We start from the raw sequence: 27,264 nt of genomic DNA on the forward strand, positions 1-27,264 counted from the left end.
GATAGCCTTGTGTACTAAGTCGTTTTTAATATAGACAGCTCAAAATAAATTAACATTATAAAGTGAATATTTTTAGAGTATCTCTAAACCAGTGGTGGCAGAATTCACAGGGGAAAAACACATGCAATTTCACCTAGATTGCTTTTTACTTGGTTATTTAACATATTGTTGCTATGAAAGTTTGATAGCCACATAAATAAGTAATAGTAATACAGTAATAATCGTCAGAATCCTATCTAACATGTTACCTTCCAGAATTAAACTTTTTACAGAACTATGCAAAGTATGGTTTAAATGAAAGCCACAGCAGATTACTTTTTAAAAATATTTGTATAGTTTTTCTTTTTTTTTTTTTTTTCAAACTACCAGTACAAATAATATCATTCTTGGTATGGTTGTGTGAATTAGATTATTCAAAAGGTGTGTGTGTGTGTGTGTGTGTGAAAACTGAACAGTCCTTGCTGCTGTAAATGAGATCTATACAGTAATCTCTTTATTAGAACCTCACAAGACTGTCTAATAGTGGGCTTTATTGACAGGTGGTAAACATGGTAAATGTATGAATCCTGGAGATCCACCACATTTGTCACTATAGACAGATGGTGCTATGGTGGTCTTTTCTACAGATTTAACTAACTGCATTGTACCTCATCTTGTTTGCAAAAACTGAAGCGGCATTCATGGTTGCGGCGTGCTTCGTAGGTATCCTTTACAGTTATAATGAAGTACACTTTTTCTCCGTGCATAATGTGCTTCATTTTGGTTACAGCGGTGGTCTTTGCTGAGGATGCTTACCATAACTCATTCTTCCATATAAACAGCACAGCAGAAAGGAGCTCCCCAACAACTGAGCAGCTGTCTGCTGATGGGATACTGTGTAGGAACAGTCTTTTGCTTTTTTCTTGTCAGTCTGAATTTGAAAAATGAGGAGAGAATTGTAGTGCAAGATTAGTTAAACAAAATGAACATAACTTGCGAAAGTGGTTTAGAGTCTTTCATTTTGTACTTCCTGATAGATATTCAGTTCTCCTGCCTGGTACTATGTGTGGTTTCTAGTGGTGAGGTGACATTCAAATTGGGGAAGTGGGTAGAAAAATATTAGTAAAATAAATAAAAGCAATGTATAAATTGTTAGCAATTTGAAACTATTCTCACAACGTAAAAAACAAATAAACAAACAAACCAAAAAAAACCATTATTAATTATTCACAAATTATTGTATCAACTCAGAGATTTGGGTTTACTAAGATAGGTAACTAGTGTTATGAAATAGTTACGGAATGCATATGTGACATCAGTAGACAGTGTCACCATAGAGCCAGAAGCGTCTCTCTGACCCCAGGCTCCAACATGGTAACATCTGCACAGAATTGGTTGAGACTGCACCCGAAGACATGCCGTGGTAATGGCAAAAATAAAAAGGCAGACTTTCGGCCCCAGTATTTGGATGTACTGCAATAGGTTTCAAGATAACCACAAATGACACATAGCCTCTTAGTTGTCATCTTGTTAGAAGAAAAGGTGCTGTTTTTGTAATCGTTTTATATTTAACATGTTGCTGTATACTTTGTCTGTTTATTTATTTTTCTTCTAATCAAATTTTGTTAGTTCTCAATGTAAGAGCAAGCTTGTGGAAAGTTACTGATGAGAACACATTCCTTATTTGGGTATGATATATGGAGGTTGTCAGTGTCTTGTACTCTTCTGTTGTAATCTCTTGTAGTAATATATCTTATTAGGGTGCCTGTGCGTCAAATGCATGAATTGTGAGTATGTTTGTTAGAAGAACCAAGAGGATACCAAAACTATAATGGAGAAACATTTCAAAAGAAATTGTTGAACAAAGATGTAAGCAGAGGTTAAGTATAAAAAGGCTTGTTTAGCGATTTTTGCTAGATCAGAATGAAGACTGCACACTGTTGTCTCCAGAATGTGTAATTATGCGCATAAATGACCTTTTTCGTATTGCATGCCGATTTTGATGTTTTATGACGTATTGGTATTAAACTGACTAACTGCCCTACAGGTAGCTTACATACACATGCAGTTACAAAATATAAAGTGAACACCTTGTGAGTTTGCAATGTTGCCCCGTGGAAGGAAGGAGTTGTTTGAAGGCTGAGGTGGCTAAAAGCTGATGATGTAGGGAGTATTTGTTGACACGTCTAAGATTTAAATTATATAACATTTATGTGAGACTTTAGCCTTGCAAGAGGAGGTATTTCTACTATTTCATAACAGACTGACCTTGGAAGCTGATAGAGTAACCCCTACAGAGCAATTCACCTTACACTGGCTAGTCTGTCTGGAGGGTATCTCTCCCCCCACAGCTCAGGTGCTACAATCTTTCTATCAAACTCAGTGCACAGCAAGTTGTGTGTTTATTTAAATATTTGTACAGTTTTGGATTGAACATGATTTTCCACGTATGCCCAGCTATACATTTTGTATATTACTTCATACATTTGGCCTAAAAAATCTTTCCAAAACAAAAAGACAGGGTGTAAGGATGGAGTGAATCGAGCCACGTTTTCTACTGCAGTGTTCTGAAAAGCACACATTTCACTTGTACTGGTAGTTTAAGACAGTGGGCCAGACGAATTGAAAGATGGTGGGAAGGAAAGTGATCAATTCTTGTGACAGTTTCCCAATTAAGTTACACATGCTTAATTAACACACTAGACTAACAGCAGAGATCATAGCATTTTGTGTTGCTAAGGGACACCTTGTTTATTTACATATGAAAAGTGGGACAAGTTCAACCCTGGTTGGAGTTAACCTAATTTGAAGGCAGTAATATGGAAAGGGTCCAAATGGGGTTAATCCCTATTTTATCATATAATTTACTGTACAGCAATTATTGTAATAATGAGATGAGTCAATTGGGCACCATTCACATTGTTGTTATCATTTGTGTTTTTTTTTTTTTTGTACTGTACCTCAAGGCTCAGTAAGCTTTTCAAAGACAGTTAGTAAAGCACAGAACGTCACAGCACATCCTCCTCTTGTATCATATTTAGGAAGAAGCTCACAATGGCTCTTCACTGGCTTCTGGGCATTCTAATACCAAAATGCAAGGGAGATGAAATCATGAAGTGATTTCTCCATTGATGACTTCCTGTGTGCATGTTCCCTTCTGAGCAAACAGTACAAGAGTACAAACAACGCTCCCGATAATGTAACATTTCGAAATCTGACATGAAATACTGTATTACTAATATGGTATCCGGTTGACTTTTGCAATGTTATTTTGTAGTTTCTTTGATTAAAATTCTAGGTGATGCATTAACATTTGGCCATAGCTGTAGTTTTCATTCCCTTTTAATCCATTTACTTTTTTTTTTAGCAAGAAGTCTATGCAGTTTAAGTCCATCATTCAGTGATGTGTTTGCTTAAATAGGATTGTGTATTGATTTAAAACAGGGACTATTAGGGAAGCCTTGCCCTAATTTCTAGAAACACTCAGCTTAAAAGAATAGCCATTCATTAAAATTGTGTTCCCTATGTTGATTGGATCTTGGGGACATCATCTGTAGCTAAATGTAGGACACAGTAACACACTCCTCCTAAGCAGTGATCGGCAGTGTTGGAGAACATCACAGAGCAATTCATCATTTTGGCAAACCCAAAGGGATCATATACAATAGGCTGCCCTGTTAAATTGAAATTCGTATTATTTTTGGCTGCCTACAATAAAGTTATACTCACGTAGAATTTACTCATATATATATTATATAGTATATATATATATATTGATATATATCTATATATATATATATATATATATATATAGATATAAAATTTTACATAGGAATAAATATTTTATTTTTTTAACAACTGGGACTGTTGGTATAGACTATAGTATAGCCACGTTGGATCCAATGCAGTTTAATAGACCGTAAACAGTTCTGCTGCTCCTTTGATCTTCCAGTTAATGAATTAGTTGATTCAGTATACAGCTGTAACTGGCATTTATTTACAGATATAATTAAAAGTACAAGAAATGTAGTTTCTTTTTAGTGCTCCTCGTGAAATCCTTGCAGTCCAAAACCAGTTAGGAATCAAACATCTTTTTTTGTAAGCCAGAGTAGCTCTCCAGGACCAGGGTTGGAGACCCCTGGTCTATAGGGTAAAGACTAAGCAGAAGGTGTAGCCTGGGTTGTCAGGAATGCTGTGTCTCAAACCTTCTGTCAAATGAGGAAAAAACACCTCCTGAAACTCTTGAGATGGTTTGCAATTTTAAAACAGGTCAAATTCATTGATTTCCATGGCGACATTCAAACCACTATGGTTTGATTGGTTAATGCTGGGCACATGCAATGAATGCTTGCTAAATCATGCATTTGGAAGATCTTTGTTTAAGCTACTGTAAAATTAGGGGGAAGTCCCTTGTCACAAAAAAATGACAGTTTAGAGCCAGTAGTTAGGAAAGACAATGCAGTAAACTGACAGCAAAATTTAAAGCATCCATCAAACACTTATTCACGTAGAGTAAAAGAACTCAGAGCTGCCAAAATACTACAGGATAAACAGTATGTGAAGGCAGCTAAGGACAGGATTTATACAATCACAAAAAAAAAAATGCAATGTGAATCACCCAAGTGTTGCTAAGCAAAATCAATAAACACTTTTAGTTAGTCTGCAAATACAGTAGATATTCTTCATATACTGTAACATATCCTGTATATTTATATCTCTTGTTTCTTTCTAAGACAGTGGAAAAATAAGTTCAAATGATGCATCATACTAAATATGAGTGATAATTAGGTTGTAATTACCTTTTTTTATTTCCAGTTTTGTTTTGATTTATTTAGCTAAATTCAGAATCTAATCCATGTCCACGTTATTGGGATCTAATTAGTGTTGACATATGGTATGTGGAATAAAAAGGGTTCCTAGTTTTAATGTTAGTCTGATAACATGTTGTTCTGACAAACAGATAGACAGACACAAAACAGAATATAAGTGAATTTGAACAGCTATACTTAAGAATACAAACAATAAAAAAACAGATATAGCATTCCCAAATCCCCCCTCCTTGATTCACTGTAGCAGAAAAATCTAATTATCTAATTTTCTTTCACTCATTTTCACTCCTTTGTCGTCCCTCCCCGACACAGGAAAAGAAGCCCATCAGCATCCAAGGACCCAAACCAAAAATACGACCAAAGGGAGGAGAGGGGTGACCGTTCACAGTATGCCCCATCGGACAGTGGGATGCCGAGGTCACCATCAGACTACGAGGAGCGAGAGCAGCGAAGGCCACAGCGGAGTTCGCGGATGTACGAGGATGCGGATGCAGCGCGGGGGGAGTACCGGGAACGACGTAGTCGCCGGCACTCGCAGGAGTACCCGCTAGATGAGGACCTGGATTGCCAGCTAAGCGAATATGAGATGCAGCAGCGGCGGGAAGAGGAGTATCAGGCCCGCTACCGCAGCGACCCCAATCTGGCCCGCTACCCAGTCAAGCCCCAGCCCTACGAGGAGCAGATGCGCATGCATGCCGAGGTGTCCCGTGCTCGGCATGAGCGGCGGCACAGTGACGTCTCGCTGGCTTACACAGAGCTGGATGAACCCCAAGTGTCCGTGACGCGAGGGGAACGCCAGTCTCGGCAGCGCTCCACCTCCGAGCGCCGGGCACCTATGGAGAGCCAGCGCTCCTACTCCATGGAGAGAACTCGAGAGGTTCAGGGCCCCCACGACCGGCAACGGACCTCCAATCACAGCCCTCCTGCTCCCCACCGGAGCCCCGTGCTGGGTGAGCGGCAAGGGGACATGCGGCGAGGGGGAGGGGGAGACCTTATGCGTATGCAGCAGCACCACTTGGATCCCAGCTCGGCAGTGCGGAAGACCAAGCGCGAGAAGATGGAGACCATGTTGCGCAACGACTCGCTCAGCTCCGACCAGTCCGAGTCCATCCGGCCACCGCCGCCAAAGCCACACAAAACGAAAAAGGGAGGCAAGATGCGGCAGGTCTCGCTGAGCAGCTCTGAGGAGGAGCTGGCCACCACCCCAGAGTACACCAGCTGTGACGACGTAGAAATAGAGAGTGAGTCAGTCAGTGAGAAAGGTAGGCATCATTGCATGCCTATTTTTAATTAACATGTGAAAATGTCCAGTATAATATATAATATGCCTTTCAAAACATTAGCAACTACTGAAATTATATTGTGAGATAAAACTAATTTTAATGGAGACTTTCATTTTAATTGTGTTTATGTCAATATGACCCAATAGGCATTTCTGGTCTTAATCAGGTTTTATGTCTGGGACAATTGACTTTTGAAACAGATAGCATCTTGCAGTGTCAGGATGGTTAGCAGAGGTGGATTAGTATTTTGTGGGTTCGATCCCTGGTCAGGGATTAATTTGACTGGCGGGTTGCCATTTCCAAAATATTGTATTGCAAACTTTTAAGGGTTATATTTTATAGTAGAAAAAAAAAAAAATAATAATAAGAATCACTAGAGGAAAATTCCTTTCGAATTTAAGGAATAGATGGAAATATTCTTGGAATTTCATCCAAACCTTATTAGTAATTGGTCTTTAATTTCTCCACAGAAATTAGATTAGATGGCTAGATTATATATCTAATATGTTAAAATTATTCAATTCAACTTCCAATGAAGAAAGTATATATATATATATATATATATATATATATATATATATATATATATATATATATATATATAAGTAAATATGGACTGGAGAGGAGGGCCGTAGTGGAAAATTACTGCCCTGAGGGAAGACTATTGTTGCACTCTGGAGGTAACAATAGTCTTCCCAAGGGGCATTTAATCTTCCACTTTGAGCTGAGTCTGCAGTACATATTTAATATTTGAACCAGTCAAGAAAATAAGTGAAGCTAGGTTTAAGAGTAAATATGACTTTATGTATGTTGTTTAAATATAGCTGATACAGTGTAAGTAAATAAATAAATAGCATAAAGAAATAACTGAACATGTTTTTGAAGTTCATACCGCGTAGTTATCAAAGTCTTTTTGACGTACAGCTCTCCGTCTGGCTTGCTGACTGCTGCATAATATAGTTTGACAGGCATTCCTTTGAAAAGGGGCGGGACTGATAGTGATGTGAACCAATCACTATTCAGAGGGAGACTATTGCCCGGTGGTGTAAAGATGTTAGGGCAAAAGTTAAATCTATTTTTGCTCCTATGAGGACAGGCCTGAATTTCCAAGCACTGTATGTAGATATAATATATAAGTATATATATATATAAGCATGATATATATATATATATATATATATATAATAGCATTTGATTTTATTTAACTTCAAAAATAAACATTGTTTTTTTTGTAACGTTGTACTTATTATTTTGAAACTCAAGCCATCTGAGTTCGGGAGACGGTTTAAGACAAATTAGGTCAAACTATTAAACTCTACTTTACAAGAACGAAAATGACAGACCGATAGTCGGAGGTTTTAAACCTCCATTGAATTTAAAGTTAAAAACATTTTTATTATTATTTATTATTATTTATTATTATTATTTATTATTATTATTATTATTATTATTATTATTATTATTAATATTAGTAGTAGTAGTAGTATTATTCTGTCTGCCCCTTTCTACTGCTGTTTTTCTGTATTATATTTAAATGAACTATTTCTTACCACAAGATCTGAAAAGTCCCAGGCAGAAAAAAAAAATTGGTATGGGTCGATATCTTATTAGATTCAAGTCATTCAGCAGCTTTATAGCAGGGAATACTTTTGGCTTTAAATGGTTGAACAGCCATCCATGATGTTGCTTGGCAGGGATTCATTTTTTTTAGTTGTGTTAATGAAACATGATTACTAAAAAGGAAGCTAGTCTGATGGGGGTCGGCCTGTACTGGTAATGTTACTGAGTCCAGGTGTTCCCATTCTATGTGTATCTGTCAAGAAACTTCCCTAACGTTTTCTGCTAGATGCATATACTGCCTATGAATACCTGTGAATAACAATGTGAAAAAAATGTAACCTGTTTCTACAGGATACCCCTAGGGGCTGTGCTCTAACATGATGGCCACATTTTATCAAACTAGAAGTATATTTAGTATAACCTGAGACAGATTTTTTTTTTCACTGTTATTGAGATGCTGATTCCAGATGCTGGGGGCAGATAATCTTTTTTTGACTGAACGATTTATAACCCAGAGGGAAAGGCTTTCTTTTTTATCCTGCTGTCACAGCTTTAAAACCTCTGACAAAAGCATTCAGTAGGATTATATCCCTTTGTCTGGCAGATGTTAGCCCAAATAAAGCAACTATTAAATTAAACCATTCCTATTGTCTTATATAATAATCAGACATTGTCTATAAAATGATACTCTACTTCACAGATGACAAGAACTGCTAGTATATAAGGAGTTAGAAGTATTTTTTTCTTGCGTTCCATAAAGTGATTTACTAGTGCAAAACTGTCATTGCATATTTTTTGTTCAGGAGCTAAATGACAGGTGGATCTTTTGAATAAGGACTAAATTGCGTTGACTGAAGCTTTGTAGGAAGCTCACATATTGTAGGAAAAGAAAATATAAGGTTTTTTTTTTTTTTTTACGACCCGCTTCTGACCCGGACCAGCACCTACCCGCGACCCGACCTGACCCACTTTACCTTGCCTTTAAATTATAAAATTCACGTGTGCGCAGAAAGGCTCAAAAAGGCAAACGATAACTTATTTCACTGCTAACGTATTTCCCGTGACACTGGTACTAATTTAATTAATACGTATTGAATGACTTGCAGTAGGAGAATAGATCAGTATTCAGTTACGTAACACTGCACTGTTCTGCTGTAGGAATTAATATGCGTTTTCTACTTGGATTTTGGTGTCTGGGATTTTTACATTTTTTATATTTTATGACACCGCACCAACTTTTACTGGTACACAGTACCAGGCAGTACTGACTTACTTTCACCTCTGTTTGGACTGTACCCACCCCTTTACATAAAAATACAAAACAGACTGTTCTTTCCTTGCAGAAAAACAGCTATATATTTTAGCTGCGTAAACAGTAAATAGAGCCTTCTGAAGCTGTCACTGTTGATAGCTTTATAGAGCCCTCAGTCTTTGTAATTGCAAATTGATTTTGTTGTCTAAGCTGTAATGATGGGGGGCTACCTGACCACACCAGTTGAGGAGAGTATCACAGTTCCACCCTACTGAGAAAAAGGATCCATTATGCATTACAAATGCTACAAAATTTTAATTATTAATGCCAATGCTTCCCTGCTACTAAACCTAACAAGAAAATAAGTCCAATCTGCGTGCCATCTCTATCAAGCTACCAAGCAATTTGCTTTTACGGAAAGGGTGCTTTTTCATATTTGATCTTATTTTTTAAAAATAATTAATTGCATTTTTTTCCCTACACTATCTTCAATTAATTATTGGAAGTCCATTTCTGATTTCCATGGGGAGATAACAGCCAACACAAATTGTGACTCTATTAATTGCACACCTAATTGTCCTGAGGTAACCCAAGGAAAATACATAACACAGCAAGATGCAGTACATATACATAATCACATTGTTGAAAACAGAATTTGGATAAGGAAAGGCAACCCAAATAGCTGTGCTCTGCTTCTTTAATTGCACTAATCATCCAGACTTCAGTAAAAATAGGTTACGTCCTGTGGAATATCAGAGCTGTCTTAGTTTGAAGCTACAGTGTGTAACTAATCAGATTGCTTTAGGATTTATTGCATTTTTTTTTCAGTAATCACCAGTTATTTTATTATTTTCTCCCAATTTGGCATATCCAATTATTTTTAGGCTCAGCTCATCGCTACCACCCCCGTGCTGTCCTCCGAAGCGTGTGCCGTCAGCCGACCGTTTTTTTTTTCACATTGCAGACTCACCATGCGGCCACCTCAGAGCTACAGCGTCGGAGGACAGTGCAGCTCTGGGCAGCTTACAGGCAACCCTTCAGGCACCCAGCCAGACTACAAGGGTCACTGGTGTGTGGTGAGCTGAGGACACCCTGGCCGACCTAAGCCCCCCTCCTGGGCAGCCAATTATGGGAGCTGTGCTGCCCCCTGGGAGCTCCCGTCTACGATCGGCAATAGAATAGCCTGGACTTGAACCGGTGACCGCCAGGCTATAGGGCACATACTGCATTCCACTTGGATTGCCTTCACCGGATGTGCCACTTGGGAGCCCCCAGGATTTACTGCATTTCTATTGTGGTTTGACTCTTAATTATGGGAGTTTTTTTTTTTTTTTTTTTTTTTTTTAATAGCTTAAATCTTAACTTGCATCTAATAAATAACTCACCTTTTAAAGGAATGCATTTGTGAGCCAACTTGAGTTTTTCTTAATGTATATGTTATAATGTTTGCTCAAAACTAAAAATGTTGTTCTGAGTGAGTTAACACAGTATTTTAGGCACGCGTCAAAAAATAAACACCCCTAATTGTAGCCCTAATATGGATACCAGCATAACAGAATTTGTTTTAAAAAAATTTTTTCACCTTTTAAAATCTCTTTTTAAAAAATGATATATTGTTTAGCATCCACTCTCTTTAATATTAAAGGTGTGTTAGCCAACCTGTATCATTTGGTGCTAAACCTATGTTTAGAGTTAAAACAGACACACTTACAGAACAATTTATATTGCCTCCTTAATAGATCTGATCCACTGCACATAACAGCAAGCTGTAAGAGGCTCCCTCATGATCTGTCTTTCTTTGCAGTGACTGTCACTGCACATCTGCCCGCTACAAAGCCCATGAAAGCCCCTTGATTTATGTGTTTGGATGCTCGGATCCAATGGATGGTTTTGAAATACAATCTGGTTGTCCTTTCAGAAAAAAACAAAAAAAAACAACGAATACTGAGACATGGGTTACCAGAACAGTTTTTCACCTCTGAAAGTTTTGGATTAAATGGGATTTAGGTCAGAAGGGAAGTGTATTCTGGTCTCAATTTTGACTTCTAAAGATACAAAGTCTTTGTATCTAATACCACACTATTTGGCATTATTGTAAGCAGGGAAAGGACTGGACTGCAGGTTGGTTGGCATTGAGGTGCATTGGAATAAATCTTACATACGTACATGTCCACTGTATACCAGTTTAAAAACGATAAGCTTTTATTCCTAAAGCTTAACCTCTGCATAAAGCAAACGCTTTCATATCTGCTTACCAAAATTACAGCTAGACAGTAATCTTTCTGAACCGCACAGCTGTGACCTCATAATATCCTAAGGATATGCAAAACATGTCCTGTGATTCACCTGTTTTCTCCTTGATTTGTTTCAACATCCTAATAGTATTAAATTCTGCAGCAAATTTGCACTCAGTACAAATATACTTTCATTTATGATGTGTGTGCACTTTTCATTTGAAAGGTGAATATTTTAAATCTCCTTATTGTACAATTTTACTCTTAAACTGATTGGCCACTTTCATTGCATTCTAGATGCTGCAGGTACTTAATATTTGCTGCTTCAAGTTGTACTACAATTACAGTTGCAATTTTACTACAATTAGAGATGTGGTTATTATATAATAATGATGTGCAGTTCACATTGTAATAGCCAGGGATATAAAGACAATTCCTTACCTCTTTAGCATAACAACATAGTCCCTTATTGTTTTGCAGTAGCAGTTGACTCACAGCAGATTTATTTACAGCACAAGTGCTGACACTAGGGTGCCAGCAATGGTAGCCCTTGTGTCACTAATAAAGAAAACAAAACAAGACAAAGCTAAAAGTGAAAGTTTGCCACGCAAATGGCGAGCTCTAGTCCCACTAAAAGGAACGTCCCGCTCTAGGAACCTCTGTTGCTTAGGAAGTCCTGGCTTCCCACCAACTCCGGGTCATCGTGATGGTCCTGGGTGAGCAGCCTTCACAGGCTCCATCCTGCAGTCAAGGGGTTTACCGTGTAGTTCCTGCAGAGCTCTCCTGGATGTAAATAAACATGCTCTCGTTCAGCACCCATCTGTATAGCAATGGCCTTGCAGCAGCCCCGAGCTGTAGCGCAGACGCTTTTTTAACTCCATGTAGCAAGCCAATCCATACCTCCTGCTCAGCTCAGCGCAGGGCGAGCCCACGGCTCAACTGGTTACCTAGCAACGCGTTGCAGCTGCTTTCCTAAAGGCACACAGTCCAGGAACCAGCGACAGGCAGTTGCACTGGAACCATTTTTAAAGTGGGGATGCTGAAAGCTATTGAACAAAACTGTAACCCTTGTATATGATGGAAGTCATGCAAAGCCAAGGGGTGCTACCACACCCCCAGCAACCCTTAGTTCCAGTGCCCCTGGCGACAGGGTTCCCTGTCACATGAACAAAATGTATTTATTTTTATTTCCCATCATGTAATCAGAGAAACTACAAAATTATATTTCAAATGTCTGCTGGAAGCCATAATAGTAGTACAGTATTTCATGTTAGATTTCGAAATGTCACATTTTTCAATTTTGGAAAACTGCAACATTATTCAGCAGGTTTCATTCGACTTTATGAAACAAAGTTTGTTAATTCTATAGAGTGATGCAAAACTTTTGGCTATGGCTTTACTGTATAGAAAACTATGTGTGGTCAGGTGTTGTCCTATTTACTGTAAAACAGGACGTGATTAGGGAGAGAAATGAATAGTGTGGTGTGATGTATCACCTAAGGGAAAGTTGGTACAAATGTAATTGTATTACATTTACCAAAGCGTGGTTCCTGCTCTGTGCTGTTTTGTGTCATTTCATTGTTTACATCCAGGCGACTTTTCATTATATAACATGATGGTTACACTTTTAAAAATTGTTTATGTCATTATTTTGTAACTTTTATTAACTGATGAAGCAACAAAAAGCAACTTCCATTCAAAGGAAAGAGAACAGAAAATATACAAAATATGCACTGATAAAGAAGATCAAATATGTATGTGCATGGTTTATAAATGACAAACCGCAATGTTACAAGGAACAAAAAATCTGTTGTAGAAATAATACGTACAATGCAATATTTGTGTGTACCAACAACATGTGTACCAACTCTGCCGTTAATTTAAATTGAAAATAAAGTTCAACAATGTGGTAAGTTGTTGCTCTAATGGAGATATATTTTTTCAATCCTTGGCTGTACATCTTTAAGAGTAAGCAGAATACATACATCCGTTGGATAAGTATATTTTAATTTAACAAGAAATCTTCTGTATACCTGGCTTTTTTTTAAAAAGGGGATTGTATAATCATACAATTCATATATCATATTGCCTCAAAACTGCTGTTTATGTGGAAATTAATATAAAAGTTATAGAATTAGAAGTTTGTTAATGGAAGTTTGATTGACTAGTTGGGCATGTCATTTTTTCTTTGACAGCTGAGTGGTAATGTATAATTGTACTGTACTATGTCAAAAGAAGCTGTGAGGGGAGATGACTGGCAGCAGCACTGACAGTGAAAAGCAATCATGTGTGGTGTTCATGGAATAATAGATGGGTTTCATTAGAGTATATCAGGATAAAAAAAGCTCCAAGGTGAGATTTTGAGTGCTGAATCACATCTACGCTGAGATGCGAGCTACACAATTAATACCGGAAAGGGCGCTAAACTTTATGGTGCACAATAATTGAAGCGCCATACTGGCTGTCAAAATATCAATGGCAGCTCATGCAAATTCAGTATTTTCCACACTACAGTGTGAGATTTTTTTGCCACATAACACAATTCTCATCTCATGCGTCAGGAATTGAAAAGATACAGAGATAAGTACCAGATTCTAGGAGTTTGTGATCGCTATCGTTGTTCACCGCCGGTGCTTTTTACAGCACTTAAAGAAATCCATGAACTTCTGGGCCTCGACTTCAGTGATATCTGGATCTGTTTAGTTGAGAAACCCTCTCCTTACACAGCTTCCCAGATGAAGGCATATAAAAGTACCAATATATTTATAAGTACTTCATCTCAGGATGGGCACGCTATTTTTCTCTGTCTCCCCTCAGCTACACTGATTGAAGTGGATTTAACAGGTTACATCAATAAGGGATCGTAGCTTTCACCTGGATTCACCTTGTCAGTCTATTTCATGGAAAGAGCAGGTGTTCCTAATGTTTTGTACACTCAGTGTGTGTGTGTGTGTGTGTGTCTATATATATATATATATATATATATATATATATATATATATATATATATATATATATATATATATATAATCTTAATTTACACGTTCGTGACTTTAGAAGTGAAACTAGAAGCAGTTTTCCTAGAACATTGACAAAAAAACTCGATATCACAAATGTAATATAATGGAGGAAATAGAAGAATATTTTACTTTCAATGGAAATCTCAAAAAAGTATATAATGCTAAGTCTCAATATTTAACTTATATAACGTTTTTAATAGCACTGAAAATAAAAAAGAGATACTGACAAGCTGTGAAAAATAGTAAGCAGTACCACTATGAAATGTACCTTTTTATGACCGGACACTTGGTCCTTATTTTCTCGCGCACTTGAGTGCTCATTATGTGTTCTAATTCTGCAACTTTTCCACATTCTGCATTTCTTTCATTTTTTCCAGCTAGCCAACTCACTCTTTTGTCAAGTCATATGGTGCACCCTCTGTTGTAATCCCAGTCACTTTCTTCCAAGGTAATTCTGCCCGTTCCTTGGCTTCTTGAAGTTAAAAAAAAAAGTCCTTTCCTGTGGTTGTGTTGTTCATGGCACAATGCTTTTCAGAAAAACCTTTCGTTGACCCCATAGCTTCTTTCATTTACAGTCAAACTCAAAATACGTTGCTTGTGCAGCGTTTCATAGTGACGCTGTATGTTATAATCATTCCTAACTGCGACCGTTGTACTGCAAATCAGACATTGCCTTGTCATCAAAATTATTCATTGACCTGATAATTATCTGACTAACGATTTTGGAATCTTCTGTGTTCCGTCTCCACCTTTCACTTCCGTGACATCTCCAACTACTTTTTGGCTACCGATTTAAAATTTTACACAAAGTAAAATAAATAGTTTAAACAAGCCTTCGCTTCGCTATCCTAATTAAAATTGTGTGTTGTGTGTGTGAGGAAACAGATCCAGTGTGCTATTTGGCTATTTTCTTACCTATGTGAGCTGTGATTGGCTTAATGGGACTGTCACTCATACAGTGCAGACTGCATATGTTGAATACGCGTGTTATATTAAAGAGGCGGGTTGTTTTAAAGAAGAATTCCAAAACGATACAGTACAATGCAATTTTAGAAACTAATGGGCGGGTTATGTGCATTGAAGGAGAAAGGACAAAGGCTTTTTTTTGTTTGTTTTACATCAGACAAGGAATACATGTTAAAATTAAAAGGGAAGTAGTGCAGTTTCACTTTACGTTGCCTCTGCCTGTCCCCTGCAGAGTGCTGTGTCTGTTGATCACTTATTTCCTGGCTTTATTGTAAGCCACCTCCACCTTCACAATAAGTACTGACCAAAAGATACACCTGGACTGCTGGGGCTTTTGATGTCTCTGTGGTCACGGGTAAGTCTCTGACATTTTCGTACACATTAAATTATCACACTCAATACATGTAGCGTGCACGGTATGGTATGTAAATTACTCAAATACTGTGCGTGTAAATTAATATGTTCTCTGTTATAAAATGGGGCAATAAATTTAGATTTATCGTGCACGTTAGGTGCACTAACTCCAAATTTAGTGCCCTTTCATAAGTGAGGCCCCATGTTCCATAGCCAGGACACCAATACAAGGGTTTTCATTAATCTTTTACTGCACTTATCTATGACTTTACTATAGTATAGTACCACTGTAACTGATATTTCCCTATAAAACCCTATTATTTTTTTCTATGATGACAGGCTACCACTGACCACAGTACTATACTGTAATCCCTGTTGTGATGACAGTGCCCTGTAATCCCTATTATGACGACAGATTGCGCTGATATTTCTGATTACAGACACGATCTGACGTAAATGGAATGAACATTTTTTAAAAACTTTTACAAATTATCTGACAGTTTCAAAGTGCTTTGAAAGTTCAAATAGACAAATTTCAAATGTAAAGGTTATTTGTTAAAAAAACAAACAAAAATAAAAAACGTCCACTTGATTTACCATTGCGTAAGAGGCTGAAAAGTAGAACTGTGTAGCACAGCAGCAAAATACCAACACTATAAGGAAAACCATCTCTGATCTCGCCATCCTCAGATCATACTTGGCAGAGATCAGTGAACAAAACAACGAAGATAGTGAGAAAGAAAATAACGATAATGACGCTGTCTCTGTTGCAGCGCCACCAATGGTCATTTACAGCCTCCAGAGCATTTGTGAGCATTCTGCATTTTTAACAACTCAAAAGCCAGCGTGAAATTTTAGGAATCTGATGTTAACCTAGCCAATAGGATTTGGGTTAGCACTAATACAAAACACTTTCCCTTGTAGTTTATTAACAGTGGCAACCACAAAATGGTCTCTCGTCTCCAGCGAGGAGCTGTGGTTAAGGAGCAGGAAACTCATCGCGGCATTAAATTGTGAGCATCAGCACTCTGTGGCAGCCTCACATTTTGCCCGGCTCCATGCTGTCGGCAAACTGCTGATTCAGGAGCACAGGAGTGGCAGCGCGAGAGTTCACTGCCAGCAGGCTCTCCATCACTTTGACAACTCAATAAAAACCTGTGTAAACTATTAATTGGATCATTAATTATTGACGCTGTTTTTACTACGATTCGGTGCAGGACCAAAAAAAAAAAGGTTACAACACATAGCATGTTTAAGCACACAACCTTGTTCTTTAGTGTTGTTTGTACTGTAGAAAAGATGGTTTATAGTCAGTGTTTGTTATACAAATGTTGGTGATGCTATTGAGATTCCATTTTAACCTCTCACTCTGCTTATATGTGTACGTGTACTGTATGTGACACGTAACATAAATGCTTAGCCATTTATCAAGATATGTATCACAGTCCTTCCCAGGGTTAAAGGATGCATCCCCCAGTTTAGACTTGCATTACAAATGTGCAATTATTTACTTTATAACTTGCGTTTATTAGTACTTCATTTAGCTTAATAATGCCATATACTGTACTGTTTTTCATTATGATACCATATGTATATATTAGTACTGCACACGAGAGACCATTTTGTGGTTGCCACTGTTAATAAACTACAAGGGAAAGTGTTTTGTATTAGTGCTAACCCAAATCCTATTGGCTAGATAATGATGAAATAATTGGAAATGAGCTAAAGATGAACTCTACACTGCAGCATGTGATAAACTGCTGAATATGTGATTATTTACATCAAGACAAACCGTGTCATTCTTCATAAAGAAAATCTACAGAACAGCATCCTTAACACATAAACTTAATACAAAGGTGTATCCCTCACCCCTCTGTATTCCTTAGAGTATTAACCCACTGAAACCCACTTTCATCCTCACACATAGAAGATAAAAGACATAAAAGATTGGTGAGTGTTATGGTGCATTTGTTGACATTTTCTTCTTTCCCTCAACTCATTTCCATACACACTCACAAAACAGCACTTGTTTTTATCAGTTCTTTACTGGAGGACAAAAGAAAAGTTATCTTAAAGAAGATGTGCCTTTGTTTAAATGCCTCACATGGTACAGTCCAGCTGGGCCAATGGCCATGTTGTTAACCCCTGAGTCTTGCAAATTGCTCAGTCGAGAGAGGTCAGGATTGAACTGATTGGACACCACTCAAGAAAGAAAAAAAAAAACTCAAACAGAGCCTATACTAGTGGAATGTGCACAAAACGGGATTTGGCACTACTGGGAGGAATGGAACCACGTTTGACTGTCTGGCCCCTAATAATATAATAATAATATAATAATTCCATCTTGAGTTTGCCGTTGTCTACATTTATAGAAGAAGGAAACCAGAATATGTCTGTCTAGTTGGGTCTTACAACTGTAAGACTGATAGCCTGCAAACTTTAAACCAATGTTAGAAACCTAAATATAGGAGAACTTTTACTCAAGTTCAAATGCACTTCCCAGTGCAACAATGATCACACTGGATTGTGTTTTTAACAGCTAGTGGTGATGGCTGTTTTAGTGAAATGAAAAAGTAATCTTAAAACCACCTCATTATATCCTATTATAAATGGTGCATCACTACTAAAACAGCACACAGGCACTTAATAAATGTATGTAGGGCATGGGCTAACTAAAGGAAATGCACTCATTTTTTTTTTTTTTTTAATCGCATGGCTAAGAAAGGAAGTGAATTTATGTTTCCCCACCTGGGTTTGATTGCTGCGACTCTGCAATGTCAGTTCAATGCTAGCTGTTGATTTCAGATGTATGTGCCTCTCCCAAATACTGTTTATCAACCTGGCGGAAGAGTTTGTCAGCTTCTTGCATTTTTCACCTGTGCCATAACTTATCGTTTGGCTTGCCATCGGTCTTCTGAAGACTTACATTTACACAGTTTAGTTAAAAGGCTATTTTAACCTTTGCATGCGACTTTTGTCTATTAAATTTCTATTTAGATGTATATTTAGATGTTTACTGTGGTTTTATGTCCATGGGGTGCAACATTTTGGCTTCATTTACAACTTTGATTGCTGTTTGTACAACACAGGATACACAAAATAACAGCATATGCAACAGTACTGGTACGCAAACAGTAGTTTAGCCCAGCATGTTCCACACTATTACTGTATTGTCACCTAGTGAGGATTCTCAATGACAGTCTGACCTCTCTGTGCTAATCGCACCAATGCATTTAAAACTGTAGCTCAATAAACCTTCCCTTTTAGACTTCCTATAGACATATCACTCCTCTACCGTGTTTCCTTACATTTGCTGTGAACATAATTCTCTTTCGACATCCTCCCCCTTGCAGCCATAGTATTGATCTTGAATGTTCATGCCCTCCTGCCTACTGCTGAAAGGTCATACAAGAGGTTAGGCTAGCACATAAATGAAAACACACAAATGCTTGCTCTTGTGTTGTAAAATTCTCTTTGTCATTTGTAATACACAGGATGAACATCATATAAAATGACATGTCATGTTCATGTGTTTATGTGATGATGTTTTTAACAAAAGAGCCTAATGCAAGGGGTTATAATCATAAGCAGTCATTTTTACTGAAGGACATGTATACACAAAAGCTCAAATCCATTTGGCTCACTTGCTTGAGTCACTTAAGTGAGGTAACCAGTGCAGTATCAACAAGCCTCTGTCCAATTTCTGTCCAATTCGTGGTGGTATATGGACTTGGCATTGGGTAAAGTCTAGTGAAAGATGCATAAACCCAGAAACCTCCGAGACGAGCATCAACCGACGAATTCAGAGCCTTACAAATCGCTTTAATTCAGAGGTAGCCACACTGGAACTAATATGGCATTTTTTTCAACAAGTGTTGAAAGATCTGACATTTAATCTAACATTAGCTATGGCAGGGCTCGCAAAATTTTATTATCGGTACTTGCCCTTTGGGCAGTCCATTGTAGACATTTGGTTGTCCAAAACAATGTCAAATTGTCCATAATTGACCTATGGACTGTGATTTGTACAAAGTACATTGTACTTCAATATAGGTACAGTATCTCAGGGTTCATACACTTTTTCAACATCAAAATTCCATACTTTTTCCAGAACTCCATTTGTTTTTCTCAGACTTGTGTTTTAGTTAGCTTTTATTAGTTTTTTGATAGTTGTCCACATAGATGGGCAGCCACAGAGCAGTATAGCTTTTTGATCCAGAGCAGAAGTTGCTCCTGGTTTTCTAAAAGTATTTGTCAGAATCTGGAGGTTCATATCTAGCAAGGGAAATGCAGGTTGCAAAAGAGAAGTAAGATACAATCTAAGAGATGTCCAATATTTGAGAACTACTTTGCATTATTTACAAAAAGAATATAAAAAAGTTCTACACTGCAAGTATACTTATGTCAAAATAAGATAGTATAATGGTACCAATAGTATACTAAAACTAGACAATTTTGGCACAAGTATACTTGCAGTATGTTACTTTTTTATAAGGGGTGATATTAGATTCTGATCCAAACTTCTTTATACCCTCTGTTAAATGTTGAACACTATGGGTGGTGAAAAATAACAAAAATGAAATAACAAATGTCTACGCATTATTTATTAAAATGTGCAAGTGTCGTGTATTAAGCATACAAGTCAGATACTAAATACAGTACACCCTCGCTATAACAACCCTGTTTGGGTCCAAAGCCTTTTGTTCGCTACAGTAAAAGGATAATCCAGAACGATCAATATAAGCTGCGGGAGTAAGTTAAGGAAATCACCTTGGATAAAGGCATTAGCTAAATTATTAATATTAGTACTGTTTTATTGTTTGATTTTCTTTATTACAGTATTTGTCGCTACTAGTCAATAATATAATAATAATAATAATATAATAATAATAATAATAATAATAATAATAATAATAATAATATGAATAAAAGTAGAAATACAAGTACAGTACCTATTTCATCTAGTATTCTGGCTATATCCTATTCGTTGAAGAACACAGCATAACACCCCCCACCACCACCACCACCCCCCCGAAAAAAAGAGCATCAACAGAGTTTCAGTTTTGTTTATTGCGGATGTTAATTGAATTCTTGGTTCCTTAATTAACAAAAAAAAAAAAAATCAATGTTGCTGTGGCAGAGCAGAGCTCTGCCCTTTATAAATTGGCAGGGATGGGGTTAAATTCCCCTACCTGCCTGGGTTTATTGTAGTCAGGTGGCTGGGGTTGATTAGAGTAATTAACGATCAATCAGCACCGCTACATCAGCGTTGCTTTTTTTTGTTGCTGGATCCCCATCCAGAATCTTTCCGTCTCAACCACAGCCAGTTGCTGCTCCTTTCTGCTGCTTCAGATGAGTTCTTCACTGTGCAACGCAACTCTTGGCCACTGAACCCGACATCTCTGAGAAACCGGGTTGTACAGTGTGCCACAAATCCTCGACAACCCACCTTCACTGGGTAAACCCGGACTCTCCATCTTCGCTGTTCCATTTCAGCAGCTAGTTGAGCATACTGAAATTTCTTCCTCTCATATGCCTCATCCACAGCATCCTCCCATGGCACTGTTAACTCTACCAGATGAACAAGACGTGCTGATCCAGACCACAAGACAATGTCTGGTCGAAGGTTAGTGGTGGCAATCTCAGGTGGAAAAATAAGCCATTGACCAACATCTGCCAGCATCTTCCAGTCTCTAGCAGCTTTTAGTTGTCCTGAGCGAGGTTTGATTTTAACACCTTTTCTTGGTGGTTGCTCTCCTGGATGGAGGAATATTGTCTTTTGTATGTAATGCTTTGCTGGAGCTGGTGGCAACTTATTGGTCACGTTACGGTTGTCTTCCAATGCTTAGGCCAAACATCGCAGCATCTGGTCATGGCACAAACTGTCCTTGGCTAAGACCCACCTTACATCCTGTCAAAATGTGCCTTAATGTTGCACGTAATGAACACAAAGGACATGTGGGATCCTCACCCACCCACAGGTTTAGGTTCTGTGGTGATGGGAGAACATCATATGCTGATCTGATGAGGAAACTGATCCTGCTCTGTTCCATTGTCCATAGGTCTGACGTGTCAATGAAGCAGTTCTTTAATAGGTAGGTTGACAAACTCTGAGCAATAATGCTGAAGAAAATCTTGCCTTCTACGTTTAATAGGGAAATAGGACGAGATTGACCAATGCTTGTAGAATCCTTTTCTTTTGGTATAAAGACTCCACCTGCTCGGCACCATGCTCTTGGTACAACCTGTTTTTCCCATGCCGCTTTCATCAATTTTCACAGGATTCGTAGAACTCTAGAAGCACTCTTGTATACTCTGTATGGAACTTCATTAGGCCCTGGAGAAGATGATGCTCTTGCTTTTTTCACAGCTTGCTCTACTTCTTTCCACATAGGTGTACAGTCCTCCATTTGGTATTCGGGTGGATTGATAGGTGGAATATCTGAAGAAATTGACATAGGCTCCTGCCTTTTTTAATCTCTATGTGTTTCCTCCAAATATCTCTCCAGCTCAAACTTAGATGATTTTAGTGTACCATTTTTCTCACTGGTGAATATCTTCTTTACAAATTTGAAAAGATCTTTATAAAAGTTAGTTCTCGCACGCTCTTTCTTTTTGCAGCGTTTCCGTAGGCGCTCAGCTCTGCGCAATGTTGCAAGCTTATCTTTTATGACCCTTTGTAACAGATTAAGTCCCTCCTTCCGACTTTGTTCTGCTTTTTTCCATTGCTTCCTCGACTGCCTCCTTTCTCTAACTAAGTGTTCAATCTCCTGCTGCCATCTAGACATTCCAGGAATAGTTTGTACTTTTTCCTTCATTTTTTTAATTCCAAACCTCTCGCTTCCATATGCGTAGATGATGTCCCCAAATTTATCCAGCTTCTTTTCAACTGTTCCATTTAACCTTTCCAAAGTAAAACAGAGATCCGTGTTTACCTTGTCCCACGCAGTTTTCTCACAAGCTCTTGGCCATTTAACTGAGGTTCTTTTCTCTCTTACACTGGTTCGTCTGACCTGGTTCGCAAGGATCATTAGGTTCATCACTAGTTGTATCCACGCAAGTCCTCCTCACATCTATGGCAGGGGTGCTGATATCCTGCAAACTGTGGTTTTCTTCCTGTTGCTGAATTTCATTCGACTGACTTGACTGACTTCGTAAGAAGTACTGATCAATGCGAGGCCCTTGTCCCTTCTCCCTCAAGCATTTAATTCTCCCTTGATGAATCTTCAAACCCCTGACCGTTGTCGCCTTGCTATAATCTGCATGAGTTTAATAAGGATGAGTGACTGTCAGCTAATTAAATACTCAGTATCTTCATGAGGTATTTAAAACAATAAAAAATAATGGTGGCAGCTTTTCGTCTGCGCCGCAAACAATAATAATACAGGCTTTATAACAATTAGGTTTTCACCGGTCATATTTACATAAATCATAACAGTACCCAATAATAATAAACAAATATATACAAAGTGGCAGGACACTCTGCCACAGTCATCCAAACATTTATTTTTGAAAGAGTAACTATGTTTTACTGAAACTTTGCAACCATTTTTTTTTTAATGTACTGTATTGTTAATCTACTAAAAATAGAAACTTTAAGTAAGCTGGAATTCTAAATCTAAATTAATTAACTGTTATAGCAAAGCCTGAAAAACAAAACTTACTGACCAGAATGCTTTACATTTTAATACTTTCAAGCTCTATATCAAAGCAATATGCACTGTAGTTGAGGGTTACAGAGGAAAGCTAGTTTACTGAGGATTGGAGAAGTGACTAGCAGTGAGTTATAATGATGAAGCAGTTCAGTATTTTTCTTATAGCATCATTGCAATACATTGGTGTAAGATCACATGATGGTGTTCTGTGGTTAAAGCAAAGGGCCTAAATGCATTATCAAGAGAAAAAAAAATGTCAAAGAAAATACATTTTCTAAAATATAAGTACAATTCTAAAAATGCACACGTGGTGCAATACACATCCTACATACAGTACCTACATACAGTACCATACTCTTAGAATGTGTCAATAATATATGTTTGGTTTTATACTTCAGTAGCTGTAGTGTCCCTAGAGCGTGACTTTAAATAATCTTAAAGATGTCCCAGAATACAGCAGCTTAAAATGCATACAAATATCTGCCTATTTATTGGTCAGTAAAGCGAGCACCATTTTAAGGGATATTTTTTTATTGTGTTCTTACTGGGGGAGGAGTTGTCTTGTTAAAAGTGACACTGTTAGAGGAACCCTCTTTTTAAAGCTTCAAGTTGGATAAACAAACGTTTTGTAAATGGAAAAAAGAAATACATTGAAATACACACATAAGAGGTGTTGATGTATAACACACCACTGTTAAGGAATGTATCTGGAAAACTACTTTTTCATATAATACAGTCTCCCAAGCCAGGTATACATGAGCCAACTGCACTTCATAACAGAACACCACATACTATGTATTGTTTACTGTTGTATTTCATTTTCAGTGCCAGCGGTCTCACGGGAAAGAGCAAGTGTCCTGTTGTAAATGCTCATGTACCCCTAATCAGACAACATTGTCATCTTGTTTTTCACAGAAGAATCTTTATTTATATGTTTCACATTATCAAGATACAATATCTAACCTTTTTATTTATTTATTTATTTATTTATTTTTAAGAGTGGGTATCTTTCATGTGTTATACAAAGTGATATACTTTGTATGATCACTGACTCTGGAAGTTGCTGTTTGTATTCCAGTCTCTATTCTTCCTTTCAACTTTTACTTTCCTCTTGTCTGCTGTTCACAAAAGTTATTTGATGCAGTGCAGTGATTTGAGGAGTGATGTTACTGGTTACTTAATTCATTGTTATAAATATTAAACAGTTTTTTTTTTTACATATATTCTTTCAAACACTGGCATAAACAGGCAAGGTAAAGGCTCACACTTCTCAAAGTATATTATTATTATTATTATTATTATTATTATTATTATTATTATTATTATTATTATTATTATACTGTGTGTACTTGTACAGAATACTTAGCATTCTGTAACAGTCATCTGTGATATATAGTGAGTTAACATTGTGACTGTTAATGTATATCTGTATATAGTTTTCAGTGTCTGTTTCATGACATTGATTTTTTACTTTGCTAAAAGGTGGCTAACATTAGGACAGGCTATTCCTAGAATCCAACACATTAGTTAATGACTGCATATAAGTATTATGCAAGAGGAATTGATTATTTAAGCACTTTCTGCTTCTATTGTATGAGTGTATGTTTAATATGTGAGTTTTTGTTTGTATTCTATTCTTTCCAAAAAATACCCAAGAAGTAAAAAGAAATGGTACCGTCCCAAATACTTTAGACCAAACCACTTAAATATTAAACAGTAAAACCCCAAGTGTGGAAAGAATTATCTTCACAAAAAAAAACAAAAAAAAACACACTTTAATTTGAACTGTTATTCCTGATACTCATTATAAATAGATGGTTTAGTGGTTGGTGGAGGACAGCTAGCTGTAGATGGCACCATGTTACAACTGATGCTCAATTAAACAAGCAGAGTGTGCAACCAGAAAAGGGCTTCCTAGAACTATAGTAAACGCATATTAATGGCGGCAATTTGTTTCACTGCCTTACGCATTTCTAAAACAGTTTAATATGTTATAGGCCATATTTCCAAAGCATTTGCCAATATGCTTAATTGACTATGTATTTCTGAAATGAAAACAAAACATTTTGGGGTAGATTTACTAAGATGGGCCAGTCACAGGGCAAACATACCACAATTTGCATTTTGGTTACGACAATTGACAAAGTGCATATTTTGTCGTATGTACTAAGAAAAAATATATAAATAAAGGCCAAGTATACTAATTTAAATATTATTTGCGTCATCTTAACGAGAGTTGTTCGACATTTGTTCAAATAAAATAGCAGCTGTTGAGTTGTGGTTTGCTGCAGCAGAGAGTGCCTGAAGGATAACGTCTACACATGCAAGGGTGCAAGAATCAAAATAACACTGTTTTTGTTAAATGTAAACATCATCTATATAATGCATTCTGTTCCATCTTCATTTTATCTATTTTAATGCTGTTATATATACTGAGCATCAAAAGAAACTTATCACTTATAAAATTCACTAGATGCGATCGAAAAATGACAAACTCTGTTTTAGTGCAAGTGCAGTGACTTTTATTGTGTTGATTAACAATAGACATCACGAAGATGCTGTAAAACGATTTGTAGATCTTGAGCAGATGTTGTGACTCTTGGTCTTCCAGTTCTTGGCCTGTCATTGACAGAATGTGTCTGGTTATACTGTCTCGCCAGGTTTGAAATTGCTGGCTGTGAGCACCCAAGATGGCGAGCCACAGTACGCTGCCCTAGTCCAGCCTCCAACATGTCGATTGCATGAAGACGCTGCTCTCTTCACAGATGTGGCATATTGATATTTTTCTGTGATTGTCTTTATTGCTTTTATTCAAGCTTGCAATTCAACAGCTGAAATCACACCATATCCAGTGTCCAGTCAAATAAGTGTGTTATAATAGTGATAAGTTTCTTTTGATGCTCGGTATATAAAACGGAAGGCAGTTTAATCCCATTAGAGTCTCTAGTGGGGTCACCACCTTTACCCCAAAATTTTTTTCAAAATCATACAGCAGCCCCTCGCTAAACCGAATGTGTTTGTCCGACATAAGGAGGTGTCAGGTTTAAAAACAATACAATAAAATCACACACACATACATTTACAGTTCTCAATGTATTTTAAATATATATCATTGCGCTGAAATAAAACTAATGTGTTTTGGGTAGGCTACACATTACATCATGTAAAAATCTGTTCAGTAGGCCTATACAGTATACAGTACAGTAGTAAAATCAAATGAATATCTAGCGCACATTTTGTGTACTTTAGCCAACTGGTAACACAAATTAAATCATGCTGCTGCATTGTACACATCGGTGTACAATGCGAATATAAGATTTTTTTAAATTGCAACTAAATGGTTTTAGGTTTTTTTTAAAATTTTATTTTAATTATTATTATTTTTAACTTGGTCTAGTATCCTAGACAATTAACACACAGTAGATCACAGTCCTATACAGATGCTCAGAATGAGCTGGAGGGGTTAGTGGCACATATATTGCTCCATACATGCTGGGAAAACCAGAAATGTCATAGAAATTTGTTCAAGGCTTGTAAGTACACCCTGACTTTAATGAAAATTAGGAACTCGGGTGTTCGTCTCAAAAATGCTTGGAGCACAACTGGCAACACACAAGAAAAAATAGACTGGGAAATGCTAGCAACAATTGCGACTGTTTAAAACGTACTTTCAAAAGTTCTTAACAAATTGATGCAATTGTAAGTGTCGCAATTGCCTGCAGCTTTAGTACATTTCACTACAATAATTTTAATCCCTCATTAGCACTATCTCCACCGTGTTTTTGAAAATTTCTGCAGGAACGCCCAGAATTACATATTAATGTAAGGATAAAATGCAAAGAAGAACTTCGGCTGCAAAGCATTCGTTAAAGTGATACTAACAGCGTTGCGTTTGTTTAGTACATTTCACTCTACACTTCTGACTGGTTTGCATGTGGTTTGCAATGATTGCGACACACGCAACACTTTAGTACATCTACCTTAGGTGGTATATTTGGAGCTTCTAAAGTATACGTAGATGTTTCTTGCTAGTTCTGTAACATTAGTAGTTTTCCATTTTACAAACTTAGCATGGTGGTAAATGAGAGGGTAATACTATGTATGGATGTACTCCGACAATGAAACCGATAAT

General features: G+C 37.3%; 1 protein-coding gene across 13 annotated transcripts in view; it reads left to right on the top strand.

The window, feature by feature from the left end:
* Positions 1–27,264, top strand: part of rims2a (regulating synaptic membrane exocytosis 2a) — a 275,234-nt gene that overhangs the window by 114,022 nt on the left and 133,948 nt on the right. For all 13 annotated transcript variants that reach the window (XM_041245600.1, XM_041245603.1, XM_041245602.1 and 10 more), the window contains one exon: positions 5,121–6,070. In XM_041245600.1, coding sequence (XP_041101534.1) covers positions 5,121–6,070 — 950 coding nt within the window. The remainder of the gene's footprint in view (positions 1–5,120; positions 6,071–27,264) is intronic.

This window comes from Polyodon spathula, chromosome 3 (assembly GCF_017654505.1).
Source record: "Polyodon spathula isolate WHYD16114869_AA chromosome 3, ASM1765450v1, whole genome shotgun sequence".
Taxonomy (NCBI): Eukaryota; Metazoa; Chordata; class Actinopteri; order Acipenseriformes; family Polyodontidae; genus Polyodon; species Polyodon spathula.